General features: G+C 37.8%; 1 protein-coding gene across 1 annotated transcript; it reads left to right on the top strand.

The window, feature by feature from the left end:
* The first annotated feature begins 7,057 nt into the window (after nucleotides 1-7,057).
* LOC107730247 (four-jointed box protein 1-like) lies at nucleotides 7,058-8,491 on the top strand. The gene has a single exon (XM_016541018.1). It carries the CDS (start codon nucleotides 7,151-7,153, stop codon nucleotides 8,324-8,326), a length of 1,176 nt encoding a protein of 391 aa, XP_016396504.1. The 5' UTR covers nucleotides 7,058-7,150; the 3' UTR covers nucleotides 8,327-8,491.
* The last annotated feature ends 4,778 nt before the right edge of the window (nucleotides 8,492-13,269 follow it).

Genomic DNA, 13,269 nt, shown 5'->3' with positions numbered 1-13,269 from the left:
GTATGCAATATAAATCCATAATATGAACTGCTCAAGTTGAAAATGACACTTCCAGGTTCTTAAAGTTCAAAACTTCTAGAAAGTTGTGTTCCCTCTTACCCTGGTGAAGGATGCAGGGGTCACACTCATCCAAAACGTTTCGACAGCAGGGTACAGCGTAGCCCACTTTCGTTCCCTGGGAGGGGCACTTACATGAAATCTGCTCATACTCACAGCAGGTACGGCACATGGCGTTCCACTGCGGGCCGGGACATTTATCCTCCTGCGACCTAAAAACTAAATCAAGCAGACTACAAGTCAGAGACATAATGTCTTGCATGATTTTCTAGAATTCATCTGACTGACATTAAGTGAACAGTGTCTTCTTCAAATGAAGTGTTCACTGTGATACGTTTCATTTGGCATGTTAGAGGAAAAGTAAGTCAATTTATCTTCCTGTTCAGTCAGGGAAAAGTCATTATTTTGAACAATCAGTCAGTGAAAGCTGATGTGATTATTTGTGAGGCAATATTGTGCCAGAGAAAAATGTTAAGACAAGAAAGTCCATCTTTAAAGAAATAGTTCACCCCAAAAATGAAAATTTGCTGACAGTGTACTCAACCTCAGGCCTCAACCTGAAGATGTAGATGAGTTTGTTTCTTCATCATGAACAGAATTGAAATTTAGCATCACATCATTTGCTCACCAATGGATCCTCTGCAGTGAATGGGTGCCATCAAAATGAGAGTCCAAACAGTTGATAAAAACATCACAATAATCCACATGACTCTAGTCCATCTATTAATGTCAATTAATGTGTTTGTAAACAAATATATGAAGATGTTTTAAACCTTTAAACCCTTGTTTCTGTGTCCATAATCCATAATATTGATTTATCCAGTGAAAAACTCCATCTCGTCTGAATTAGGAGAGAAATATGCACAGATCAAGCACTGTTTACAAGTGAAAGCTGTTCTAAACAAACATGTTAGCCGATGTGAAAGGACAACAGGGGATTCACTTCCTCACTGGAGGAAGCGTTATTATGGGTTATGGACTTGCAATGGTTGTTGTGAATTTGACTAATTTGTTTCTAATTTTTCTTATTTTTCCTTTGTACTACATCTCCCACAATTCCTAGTAAACTACATTTCCATATATGGTGCACTACATTACCCATATTCCCCTGGTTAAGGTCTATAAATAGACCTTACTTCCTTCCTTTGTCCCTTTTGCATTGGTGAGGTGTGGGTTTGAATGGACACCCAACCATGTTCTTTGAGTCCTTCCCTTAGGATGCGTTAAGTAAGTCTATTTGCCAATTGTATAGTTTGAATTAGTTTATTTGAATTGTTTAGATATTTAGTCCCTATTTGGATTGAATACAATATTGACGTTTATTGATGAATTAATTTCATGAGTTTGATTTCTCTTTTGTATTGTTTGTAGTGACTTAAAACCATCCTGTTTATCCTATGCATCCTGTTCATCATGTCCAACCTAGTAGTCCTGCTCCATGTGACTTTGTGAACTTCATATCGTGTGAATTGCTAAAGATTTATGTTTCTTCAATCCAATGGAATAAAAGAGAGCAAAGGACTGGTGTTTTTCACGTTTGGCTTTGTAATAATTTCTTAATTTGTTTGATACCAGCTTTGCTCTATTTACTAAGAAAATAATTACTGGATACAAATAAATCTGTGTTTTGTCTCACAGGCTGGAAAACTATATATGCAAATACGTAGCTGCTCACCTTTCATGTGTTAAAATGCAAAAGAACATGAAACCACATCAAGAAACCAGATCCACTGGCCCTGAAGCAACTTGGCTGTCAAATCTCCTGCTCTCTCTCTCTCTCTCTCTCTCTTCTCTCTCAGACAGTTCCTCTTGCTTCACTCTCTCCCTCAATTTACAGTCTGTTGCAGTTTCACTGCTCAACTGTTGCTGTGACGTAAGACCTTTGATACAGAGCAAGGGGAAACCTTTAACCCATTCTCTTACCAATGTCATGTTTGTTTATTTGTTAGACACAGTTACTAAGTTACTTCTAAATATTCCTCTGCCAGCAAACCAAGCTGTTGTAGCAGCTTGGAACAAAAGTTGTAAATGTAAAAAACTGTAAATGTAGTTTCTAGAGAAGTGTAGTGGAGTCTTTAATAATACTAATTTAGGTTATAATTTATGTACTGACAACACACTTTTGGGAGAATATATATATATAAATAAATATAATAAATTGGCACCATTTCACTGGTCAAGCAGATAATGGGATGTGGGAATGTATTCTACAAATGACTGACTTTGAGAACTCTCTTTCATTGCCTTGCTCTCTCTCTCTCTCGCTCTCGCTCTCGCTCTCGCTCTCTCTCTCTCTCTCTCTCTCTCTCTCTCTCTCTTTAACCCCTCCCCCATCTGTTTCTCCATTTGACTGATCCATTTGGATTATTTTCTTTACATGTAGACTTTCAGTCTTCTGCTGCAACTTTCACTTTTGATATGAGAAAAATATATGTGATTCTCTAAGGTTGGTGTCACAAAGACAGATGTAAGTTGTTTTCTAGTTTGGTAGAATGGTTCAGCAGGACAGACTAAAGAGGAAAACATTTCCCCGTTTGTTTTGAGTTCCCATGGAAACCGAGTTTCCATGTTCTTAACTGTTCCCAAATACACTCATTCTGTCTGAATGAAGAAAACCCCCTGCTCTTATGACTGTGATGATTAACAAATGTGTCACGAGACACAAAGCACAAACACACTGAAAAAAAATATCCTGCTGGTAAACAACTGTTGATCTGACCTATCAATATTTATAATTAGACAAGTATAGTCTAATGATACTTTTGTTCAAAATAGGATCTCTGCAAAAAGCCTTAACTGTTTTCCAGTTTATTTTTTATTACTGCCTGTTTCCACCCTCTCTACACCATACAGTATTCATTTTCCATAGAAACCCTCCTCAAATTATTTTCATTCTCTCCAAACAATAAAATCAAATCAAAACCCAAATCCATACACTGAAGCTTTGCATGTTTAGTATTGTGTGCATATTGAAAACAAATTCTAAGATGTTTATGTCCTCAGAATGTTTAGCAGTTTTACGACTATTGAAGTCAAACATCAATGTGTCCAACAGCAGGCAAACAGCATATGCGTACAATACAATTACTAAAATTATCGACATGTTTTTTTGTTTGTTTTGTTTTGTTTTTTGAGGGGTTGTCAGAGATGTTTTACATGCAACTCTGACATTTAATTTGTTTCAGCTGTGGCAGCTACATACGAACAAAATTCCACAGAAAGGACAGAGTCTTAAAAATATTTTCAAATAAACATCTCCTTCCAAACGGAGTGTTTATCTTGGACAAATATTAATGAATCACACTGGCAGTTTTAAAGGGATATTTGAATGATAGTTTCGATTATCACAAACGTTTTACTTCTGTTAAGGGGCAGTCACAATCCATCAACGTCTAAGCAATATTGGATTATATTCTTGCACACAGGGCCGTTTCTAGCCAATTTTACGCCCTAGGCGAAATCCCTATTGCCCCCCCCATTGCCATTATTTGTAAATTGACTGTTAAGATAAACATTTTGCACAATTTAGTATCTGTAATACCACTGTGTTGCCACTAGATGCCTGTATAGCCCTATGTAACAATCCCTAGTGGCTAAGACATTGCACATAATTTACACATAAATTAATTTTATTACATTTTGATTTGGATACTATATACTATACTACTACATATCGTTTAGATATTATCAATGGCTACTTTTTTGTCTTTATCTGTTTTTTGTTAAATTTTTTTGTTGTTTCTTGAAACATTGATTTAAAGTGTCCGTTATTGCATTATTATTTCAGTCAAAATAAAAGTGCCAGTACGTGCGCTCATTGGCGCCCCTTCAGCTGGTGGCACCCTAGGCGACCGCCTAGCTCGCCTATGCCTAGAAACGGCCCTGCTTGCACAGCTGTATAACTTATGATAGAAGAAGACTGTAATCACTTATTGAAAACCTAGACTTGCCTCTGGATGTTTTGAGGTAGACTCAACTACCAAATAAGAAACATTCAAGAAGCGTTGCTGATGGTGTGTTCTACTTAGCATGTCTTGCTCGAGGGCACTCTGAAGGGAAAAGGGCTTCTCTCTAAAATATTCATGGACATTCTGGACAAAGTTCGCTAAAACGTGCATTTGCAATGAGAAGGAACACCGAGGGAACAGACACTTCAGTACTTTGCCACTTTGGCCCACACTCTGCTCAGCTCTGCAATATTTAGTCGCTGTATTTTAATGTTGGTCCTTTTTATACCACCTGCGTAACTATTCTAAGTTGCATTCAGAAAATAAAAGATTAATGGACCATTAAATACATTTCAATAATGCGGAATGGAAAATGGAGTGAAGTGTCTGCATAACGTGAGGTTTTATGTACAAAAAGTATAATTCATAATTTTAATATATGACAAATTGCTTACGATGTTCCTTGTTTGTAAGAATCTTTGTATGAAAGTATAGCTTTTTTAGATTAATTGCCAAAATCAATATAGCTTCTTACTCGTATTATTTGCTTTGCTAAATCACAATTAGAAAGCCTGTCTAAGCGATTAATATGATTCTTCTGGTTATGTTTGAGCTGGCCCAGTGATGAAGCAGCCTGGAGCAGAATTTTTTTTTATTTTTTATATTTTATTAAGGTTTATTTTTGAGTTGTTGTCAGTCAGGTCTCTAACTTTCTTCCACAAAACATCCTGCATCTGGCTTCAAAAGTGGACATTCCACATAGGCTGCACCTGATCTCAATGAAATCCTGCAGTGGGCCGAAGCTGCCTCCAGATCAGCCGTCCTCATACTCGAATTGTCTGATGCATTTCAAGCTAACGACATAGAGCCCATACAACATGACAAAACCTGTTCTTAAAGACCAGCTCACAGTCTCTGCACCAATCTCCTTTCAGACAAATTGGCCAGGATGAAAGAACAACACCTGTAACCCAACCTAGCAAAGACAGGCCTCCTTGTCAACCCTTCCATCCATAAAACATAACAACATCTCTATACAGATAAGCTTATTTCGTTTTCTTTGACCTTCTAGCAACTTTTCAGTGCAGACTTGTCTAGAGGGCATAGGACCAAAGTTTTAGGTTTTTACAGATAAACCACTGTTTTTGTATATTCATTAAATAAATATGTTCTAAACATTTTAGTGTATTTCGAAAGCCCATGTTTTTATATATTGTAGAACTTCACACAAGTAACAGTTCTGTGATTCTGATCTGGGGTGCATTTCCCATACAACAATGTTACTCACTCACTGCTTAAATATCAAAGTACAATGCCACGTTGGTTCAACAATATACGACTGAGTAATAACTTTTGCAAATTCATAAATTTGAGATCTCTGAGATGCTGTTTGGAAATGTCCATATGAACTATGGTTTTTGGAAAAACCGAATACTATGCTGGTAACAGAAACTTGCGACCAGTTGGCTAACAAATGCTCCTGGTTTGACTTTGTTCCTCTATGCCGACATCTTATTTTGGGAACCTGCAAACAGGTATCTAACACATCAAACCACAACATATCCTAGTCTTCTCAGCAGGTGCAAAGCTCCAAAATCAGTGTGCACGCATTTATGTGAAGAGTGACAGAATGGTGGCAGGGGGAGGATTTAGGCACAACACCTGCAGCTTTTTCATGCTCCTGGCCAGACATTTTGGGAACATGGTCTGACCAGCTGTATGTCTGGCAGTGCATTCAAGAAATAAGTAACAAGCCAAAACAGAATGACAGTAGGATCAGCTCACACATGACAAAACAACCCAGAATGTTGTGACCAAACAGTACCACACCAAATCAATTGTTAACAAATGAATGTTGAAAATGTCTTTGTTGAAAAAAAAAAAATGCATTGTTTAATGGTGAATTTTCAAATGTACTAGGCCTATAAATAAATGTTATGTCACTGGTCTGCCGTGAGTTCTCTCGCTGCAGTGGCTGTGTTGGACGCCTTTTGCAGTGTGGCAGCTGTGACCATCATGTGTTTATGGTTGGCGCTTCCTGTCCCCGCATTTATTCCCAATCTGTGGTGTGAGAGCTGCAAATCATTGCCGTTTGTTTCATGACTCCAGTAAGAACTGCTTGTTTGGACGTTTAATTTTTCCTTTCAGACTCATTGCGTTTGCGCTGTCTGGTGGACCGCACACACCAGTTATTATCACTCTGGACTATCCTGTTGACTCAGGCTCAACAATGTTGTGTCTGCTGTATGTACATTGTAAACATTTATTATATCACCTGATTTGCTTGTTTTGTTTAGATGTACCCTCATGCTTATGCTTGTTAAAATTCCTTGAGCACTATCTGAAAGCACTATATAAAGTGAACATTATTATAAGTAGTAGTAACGCTGCCTTCAAATGCACCTGGGAAACGTGTACCTTGTTATTACCAAACAAAATAATTATATTTTGAACAATAAACTCAAACAACTCTCTGAATTCAAAATGATGAAAAATGTCTACTTTTATCACTTATTTATACATATAGGCTAACAACTAAATGTCTTTGTTACATAAAGCAAACTGTGAAAGTTGAGTGATTTACACCATTTACCACAGGCTTGCTTTCCAACTTGTATCACTTGCCTGTTTTGATGGGCTATGATGATAGGAACCTTTAGCTCATGTGAGCGTATGGCTTAGTACTGTTCATTTCTCTATGTGTAAAACTTTTTCAATAAGCAAAAGTTACTGAGTGTACCTTTAAGTAACAACCCGCCAACTAATCACGCCACGTAACTGATAGGTCGCTAGAGACCTCAATCTGAGTCGTTTACTCAAATAAATAGCTACTGTTGATAGACAAGTTTGAAATATATCAAATCCGAATACTTTCCTGTGCATTTACCAGAAAGGTCTAAACATCCTCATCTAACCTTTTCGTCATTGGCATTCCCCCTGGAGAAATATGAAACCACATTTCAAGTCTCATGGTCTGAGTTTGGTCACATGATTCGCGTCCATGCGATTGAAGCTGTACTGAAGGCTGGAAGAGTATGGGAGGAGATGCAGGGAACATCGCATAGCAGAGGAGAATTCATAATGATCATATTTTAGCCATAGAAGACTCATGTAAGAAGAGGTAAATGGAAAGCGAAATGGACTAAATGCGTTTTGAAATCATGAACGCCGGCAAGGTGAAATTATGCGCGTCACTTTTTATGTGGCTTGGAATAGTTACGTGGATTGGAAATGTGAAGTTGCATCTTTGGTTCGTATTTGTCCAGCAATCCACTGAACGGGACGTTGTATTTTCTGTTGCAAACGAGCAGGTAAATATTTCTAAAAGACACGCGCCGGTGAACGCAGCATTGCGCGATGGAAAAACTTTTAGTATTCTGGATAACGCGATCGAGCACCGGGTCTTCTGGAGCTCGTGGCTCGACGGTCTCTCCACTCGTGTTTTTGGCGTGGAGCACGAGAGGAAGTGGAGAGAGCAGGTTCGGGACGCTCGGGTGGTTGTGCTGGAAGCGGGCTGCGGCCGACCCACAAACCGCCTAGCGACCTTCGCCGACGGCACGAGAGCATGCGTGCGATACGGCATCGACGCGGATCAAGTGCTGGGAGAAACGCTCTCGTATTATCTAGCGGAACTGCTTGGGATTTCCAACCTTCCGCCCTTGGCGCTTTCCAAACTGAACCTGTCCAGTGAGCAGTGGGCAAGAGTGCGAGGAAATATCGAGGCGTTAGAGTGGTCGCCAAATGCCATTGTGTCTCTCACTGAGTTCATCCCAAATGTCACTGGAGTGTTTATTCCATTGCATTTGCGGAAACAGCAAGCAGGAGGTCTGCAACTCTCTGCTGAGAATATATCTAACATGACTGTAACGTATCTGGTTGAGTTAATGCAATGGAGTGATCTAATCATATTTGATTATTTAACAGCCAACTTTGATCGAATTGTCAGTCACATTTTCAGTCTCCAGTGGGACGCGCGCGTGATGGAGAGGACCACTAATAACCTTCTCAAAACAAGCAACGGACATTTGCTTTTTATTGATAACGAGGCAGGGCTTGTTCACGGATACAGAGTGCTTGACTTGTGGGAACGATATCACAGACTACTGCTGGGTTCGTCGTGTATTTTTCGCAGAAGTACAGTCCGACGTGTTTCTGAGTTGAAGCGCTCCGGAAACAGCGCGACGCTGCTGTGTGAACTGTACCGCGCGAGGGAACCGTTGGCGCGCGAGCTGGGCTCTCTGTCTGAAGAGCAAGCGCTTACGTTGCAGAACAGGATTGATGTGGTTTACAAACACATTAAGCAGTGCGCAGAAATCATGTAGACATTTGCGAGCTCAGGTGTTTCTGTTCGTAGGTGCTATACATACGTTGCTGTCTGTACTGTTATCGTGTCATTCCAATGTGAACTTATAATGCTTAGTAGAATGAATGAATAACGTGGCAGAATAGGGATATTAGCAAAAGGCTGCTATTGTTTAGTCTATGGGTTGAAACATTCCCCCTCTCCTGCTGAAGAAAAAAAAAGATCATAAACCAGCTTAAGCTAATGTACTGGTTTCCCAGGCTGCTCTTTTGGCTGGTTTTAGAATAATTTGGGACACTTTTTGGGTAGGACTGGGAGACCAGTTTGGGCAGGCAGCAAGCTGGTTTAAGATGTTTTGTTTTCATGAGGGTCCAAAATAATTAATCAATAATAAAGAGTAAATGGATCTTAACGTCTAACACACTGTCTCATATTTGCATGTATCCTAAACTTTGGATATTTCATATACATTTATTATATTTATTTATTCATCCCTAAACTGTTTAAATGAATGTCAAGTGTCGAGTGCTGTTGTTACACCTACCACACCCAGAAAATGTACTAAATTTAAAATCTATCTGTTCATTTATTTTAGTGATTTTTCATAAATATCAGTCTACATTTTGTTCAATTTTGTGCAATATGTGTAGGTCCAATAGAATTAAATTTCAAAGAAGTGTTACAACCCTCCCCATCTGTTCAGCCATGATGCTTCTCATTTCTATAACATGTAGATGAGATCATCTTAGCATTGGTTGAATGTGAATAGGCTTGACAGAATGATGTATGACTGTTCAATGCAGCTTATTATGAATGCTGAGACAGCAATGCGTTTCGGTACTATTCCATCATCTTTATCAGTAATATTGATCTCCATGATTGATATATACTCTACAAAACCCTTCCTGAAAAACAATTACATGCATTATTTTCCTAGTTCAGAATTATGCTTTATTACTGTATTTGCCCACATTTTTATTGGTGGAGTAGTGTCAGGAAAAAAATCAACTTGTTTGCAAAAAATTGCAAATCTAATATTTATTATTAAATCTGTCAATTATGTTTGGTTCCATAAATCAGATGTGATGGAGGCAGGGTGAACTGTCATTAAATATTAAAGTGAAATTTTAGAGCACCTTTTCATCAGAGCACGACTTTGTGGCATCTCGTCAAAAGTTGCAGAAATGCTCATTTAAAATGCAATATACAGCTTTAGTCATGTGGAAGAAACACCATTTTGTGAGAATTGGGAGGACTTGATTGCAACAAATATGGTAGAACAGAGGGCTCCAGTCCATTCCTGCATTTCCCTACAGAATCTCAGTCCTTTCATGGCCTGTGTTGAGGGGGATTTGGTTTCAAAGGCATTTGCAGCTTTCATCAACATCACTCATAGCCTCTTTAAGCTATTTTATCTTGACTGCTTTGGGATCAGGAACACGAACAACAAAGTGAGCTTTTAAAATACTTTTCTATGCCACATATCTTTCAAATATTTCATGTTGGTATGACTTGGAGTCATATGGCTTATATACAGTAGAGGGAGCAGCAGAAGTGATTAAGTGGAGGTCAGAGGTTAAGCAGAGGGGAATGTTTATACCAGATCAGCCACCTGCCCAATCAGTCACTTTCCATGTCAAACACAGCTCACAACCACAGCTAAATATGTTTACTCTTACAGTTTGCAGATCATAAACTATATCAGTAAGTCTACTTTACTGAAACTCCAACTGTAGGATGCTGGTGTTGTGTTTAACATACATAACAAGCTTTTGGCAAGCATTGGTTTGTTTAAAAAAAAATGTTTTTTTTTGTTAAAAAAATAAAAATAATTTTGTAAATGTACACTACTGTTTGAAAGTTTAGGGTTAGAACTAAATACTTTTATTCAACAAGGGTGCATTAAATTGATCAAAAGTGTGATCAAAGACGTGCTATTACAAAAGACTTCTATTTCAAATAAATGCTGTTCTTCTGAACTTTCTATTCATCAAAGAATCCTGAAAAAACAAATCCCATGGTTTAAACAAAAATGTTAAGCAGCACAACAGTGTTTTCAACATAGATAATAATAATAAATGTTTATTTTGCACCAAATCAACATATAACACTGAAGACTAGGATAATGGCCACTGAAAATTCAGCTTTTCATCACAGCAATAAATTACATTTAAAAATATTTTCGAATAAAAAAAAATATATATTTTTATTTTTTATTTGCATTAATGTCTCACAATATATCCAAAGTTATGTCATGAAACTCTTGTCCGATAGGGCAAACTCAATCTGACATAATGACATCATTATAACATGGCACAGCTTATTGGTTCTTTTTGTATCAGCAGCCAATGAGCTATTCCACCAAAAACCCAAAGACCAAACACATTAGCATTGTCATATACATTATACCATGCCAACCCCTCGAGAGTTGTCATGATAGAAATATCGTTTTTACTGTATTTTTGATCAAATACATGACACCTTGTTAAGTATAAGACATTTCTTTCAAAAACATTAAAGTATCTACTAACCTCAAACTTTTGTTTTCCCAACTCTAAACCTGAAGCTCAAAAAGTTGAGCCAAAAGTAAGTTCTTTATTTTTAAGCAAGGCTATAGGCATTATGTAATGGCCTCAGAGACAATGCCTTATTCTATTTTTCAAAGGTCTGTGGTTTTTGTGCTGTAGCTTTTTATTTTACAGTGATATATGGAGCAGCTTGTAGACTATATGGGCTTTTTAACATTTTCTAAACTTCAACAAAAATGAGACCAATTCCCTGTTGTGAAGGTGTCAAAGTATGGTTAAAATATTAACCCATTTCCCCCCTCTATGGAACACAAATAATTTACTCAGCCTCCACACGAAAGGCTTTCCCCTCTCTGTGCGCCACTAACACTGATGGAACCAAATAGAATCCATCTATAATAATGACAAATACATGGAGCCGAGTGGAAGTGTGGATCACCATCTATTAGAACAGACGTGGGAGTTGCAGAATGGCGAAGTGGGCGTAAGCATGAACTTATAGAGAATTTAATGACTCTGTTTTTCAGACATTTCCCAACCTTGGCACATGAATGTGTTGTGCATTAGTGGAAAGCTGTACATAAAATTTATTTTTCTTCATTATTTTGCCAGTAAAAAGTATTTTTGCCTGTTAAGGATTTCGAGAGAAATATGTGCTCATGAATGCACTGTTTGTTGTAGTAAATCTCCTATTCATGCACACAAACACATGTACACACATGCAATTCATGAGTTGCTATGGAAGAACAGAGGCGAGGCCAAAGCACTCCGTAGCAGACTGGCAGTAATTGGCAGTTCTCCCTCTCTCTCCCCAGGCCCTATTTTGCTTCCTCACTGAGGAAAACAGAAGAGCCATAAAAATAAATAGGAGAATGGCACACAGCGCATTCCCTCCCCTGTGTTTCCCTCTACTGATCTCAAAGCACATTGAGCACAGAGGAAAAATGGCTCTTTCACGAGCCCCTACCAGCCCCAAGACAGCACTTCCTACTACATCCTAATGGCTCAGAAAAGATGAAGTCATCCCTTTTGTCAAAAGTAAAGTAATGGCCTCATCCACATAGTCTCACTCACAAAGCTCTACACATAAGCCCTGGTCCTCTTTCATAATACATTCTAACTATAAAGAGGGATTTCATTTGTATATTGAAAGATACACACACACACACACACACACACATATTTCAAAAGCATGAAAAAATTTTAAAGACTCCAAACTTTAGAATGTAAATTGTAAAAGAAATTTTTTGATGAATAGGAAGTATTCAAAAGATTATATTTGTTTGAAATGTAATGTCTGATTTTTAAGCACTACATAATACACATAAACAAGTTAACAATTTTTTTTATTATTTTTTTTAAATTTATGTATAAACATTTATTTCATTTAAGCCCCCCAGAAAATCAGTTGTTGTGTGATCTCTCTTCACATTTGCTAAAAAGTGCCTGAAGTAGCAATATAATGTTATTCATCCTCTATAATAATAATACAAATAATAATAATAATATAGGTTAAGTCGGTCAAATTAAGTATTACCCGCCCTTCTAAGTGGCCGAAATAGTAATTTGGGCTTCATTTATTTTACTTTCTTTAAGATATATATATATATATATATATATATATAAACACACAAAAAGACAAACTGTGCATATTCAGCCACCAGGTGGCGGTCTGTTGTAACAAAGTGGACTCCTGCTGCAGATTACCATTTGTGTACCACGTTTGACAGAAAGTAAACAAAAAAACAAAAAACAAAGAGGTTTTAGAAGTTTTTAATATTTGTGCATTTTAATGATGAAATATAAAAATAGATCATATGATTCTATCAAACAGTGCACAATGTTTTGGGAATGTTAATCCCATAACATAATGTCTCATTTTGTGTCTCCCTCATCCCCTTCTTCTCCCAGTACCCCCTTGCACCTTGCTCTCAGGAATCTCCAGACAAGGGAATGCCTCAGTAATTCCCTGGGAGTGCTGGTACTTCCTCCGCATTAAATGCCTTAGAGCACCAGGTGATGCAAATATTTTGTTTTCCCTGCGCCAAGAGTGGTCAGTGCAGTCTATATGCTCAGTCAGGGCTTATTGTAATGGGTAAGACCCCCAACCGAGGGACAGTCAGTATGGACTACATTTTCACTCTCCCAAACAGCAAACATACTTTCCCTTTACACAAAGGAGAACAAGGAAGGAATGCTAATCACCTGCCCATCAAACTACCACGTTCAGTGGGCTGTCAAGGCCTAAAACGAGAAGGCACATTAGTCAAATTTTTTGCCCATGTTTGCATTGTCAGATGAACAGGGTATCGTATTTTTTGAGAATACAGTCTTTTTACTGTTAAATGCCATCAAATGTATGGTTTTTGGAAGTGAAAATTATGAATTACTCTATAACAGTGAAGGACATGCCTGCTTGACACATTGATTATAC

This window comes from Sinocyclocheilus rhinocerous, unplaced genomic scaffold (genome assembly GCF_001515625.1).
Source record: "Sinocyclocheilus rhinocerous isolate Xijiao unplaced genomic scaffold, SAMN03320098_v1.1 scaffold368, whole genome shotgun sequence".
NCBI lineage: Eukaryota > Metazoa > Chordata > Actinopteri > Cypriniformes > Cyprinidae > Sinocyclocheilus > Sinocyclocheilus rhinocerous.
This window is presented reverse-complemented; position numbering and strand designations above follow the sequence as displayed.

Excerpts from the sequence above, each read along its gene's own strand:
- LOC107730247 (XM_016541018.1), top strand. The coding sequence starts at position 7,151 with ATGCGTTTTGAAATCATGAACGCCGGCAAGGTGAAATTATGCGCGTCA.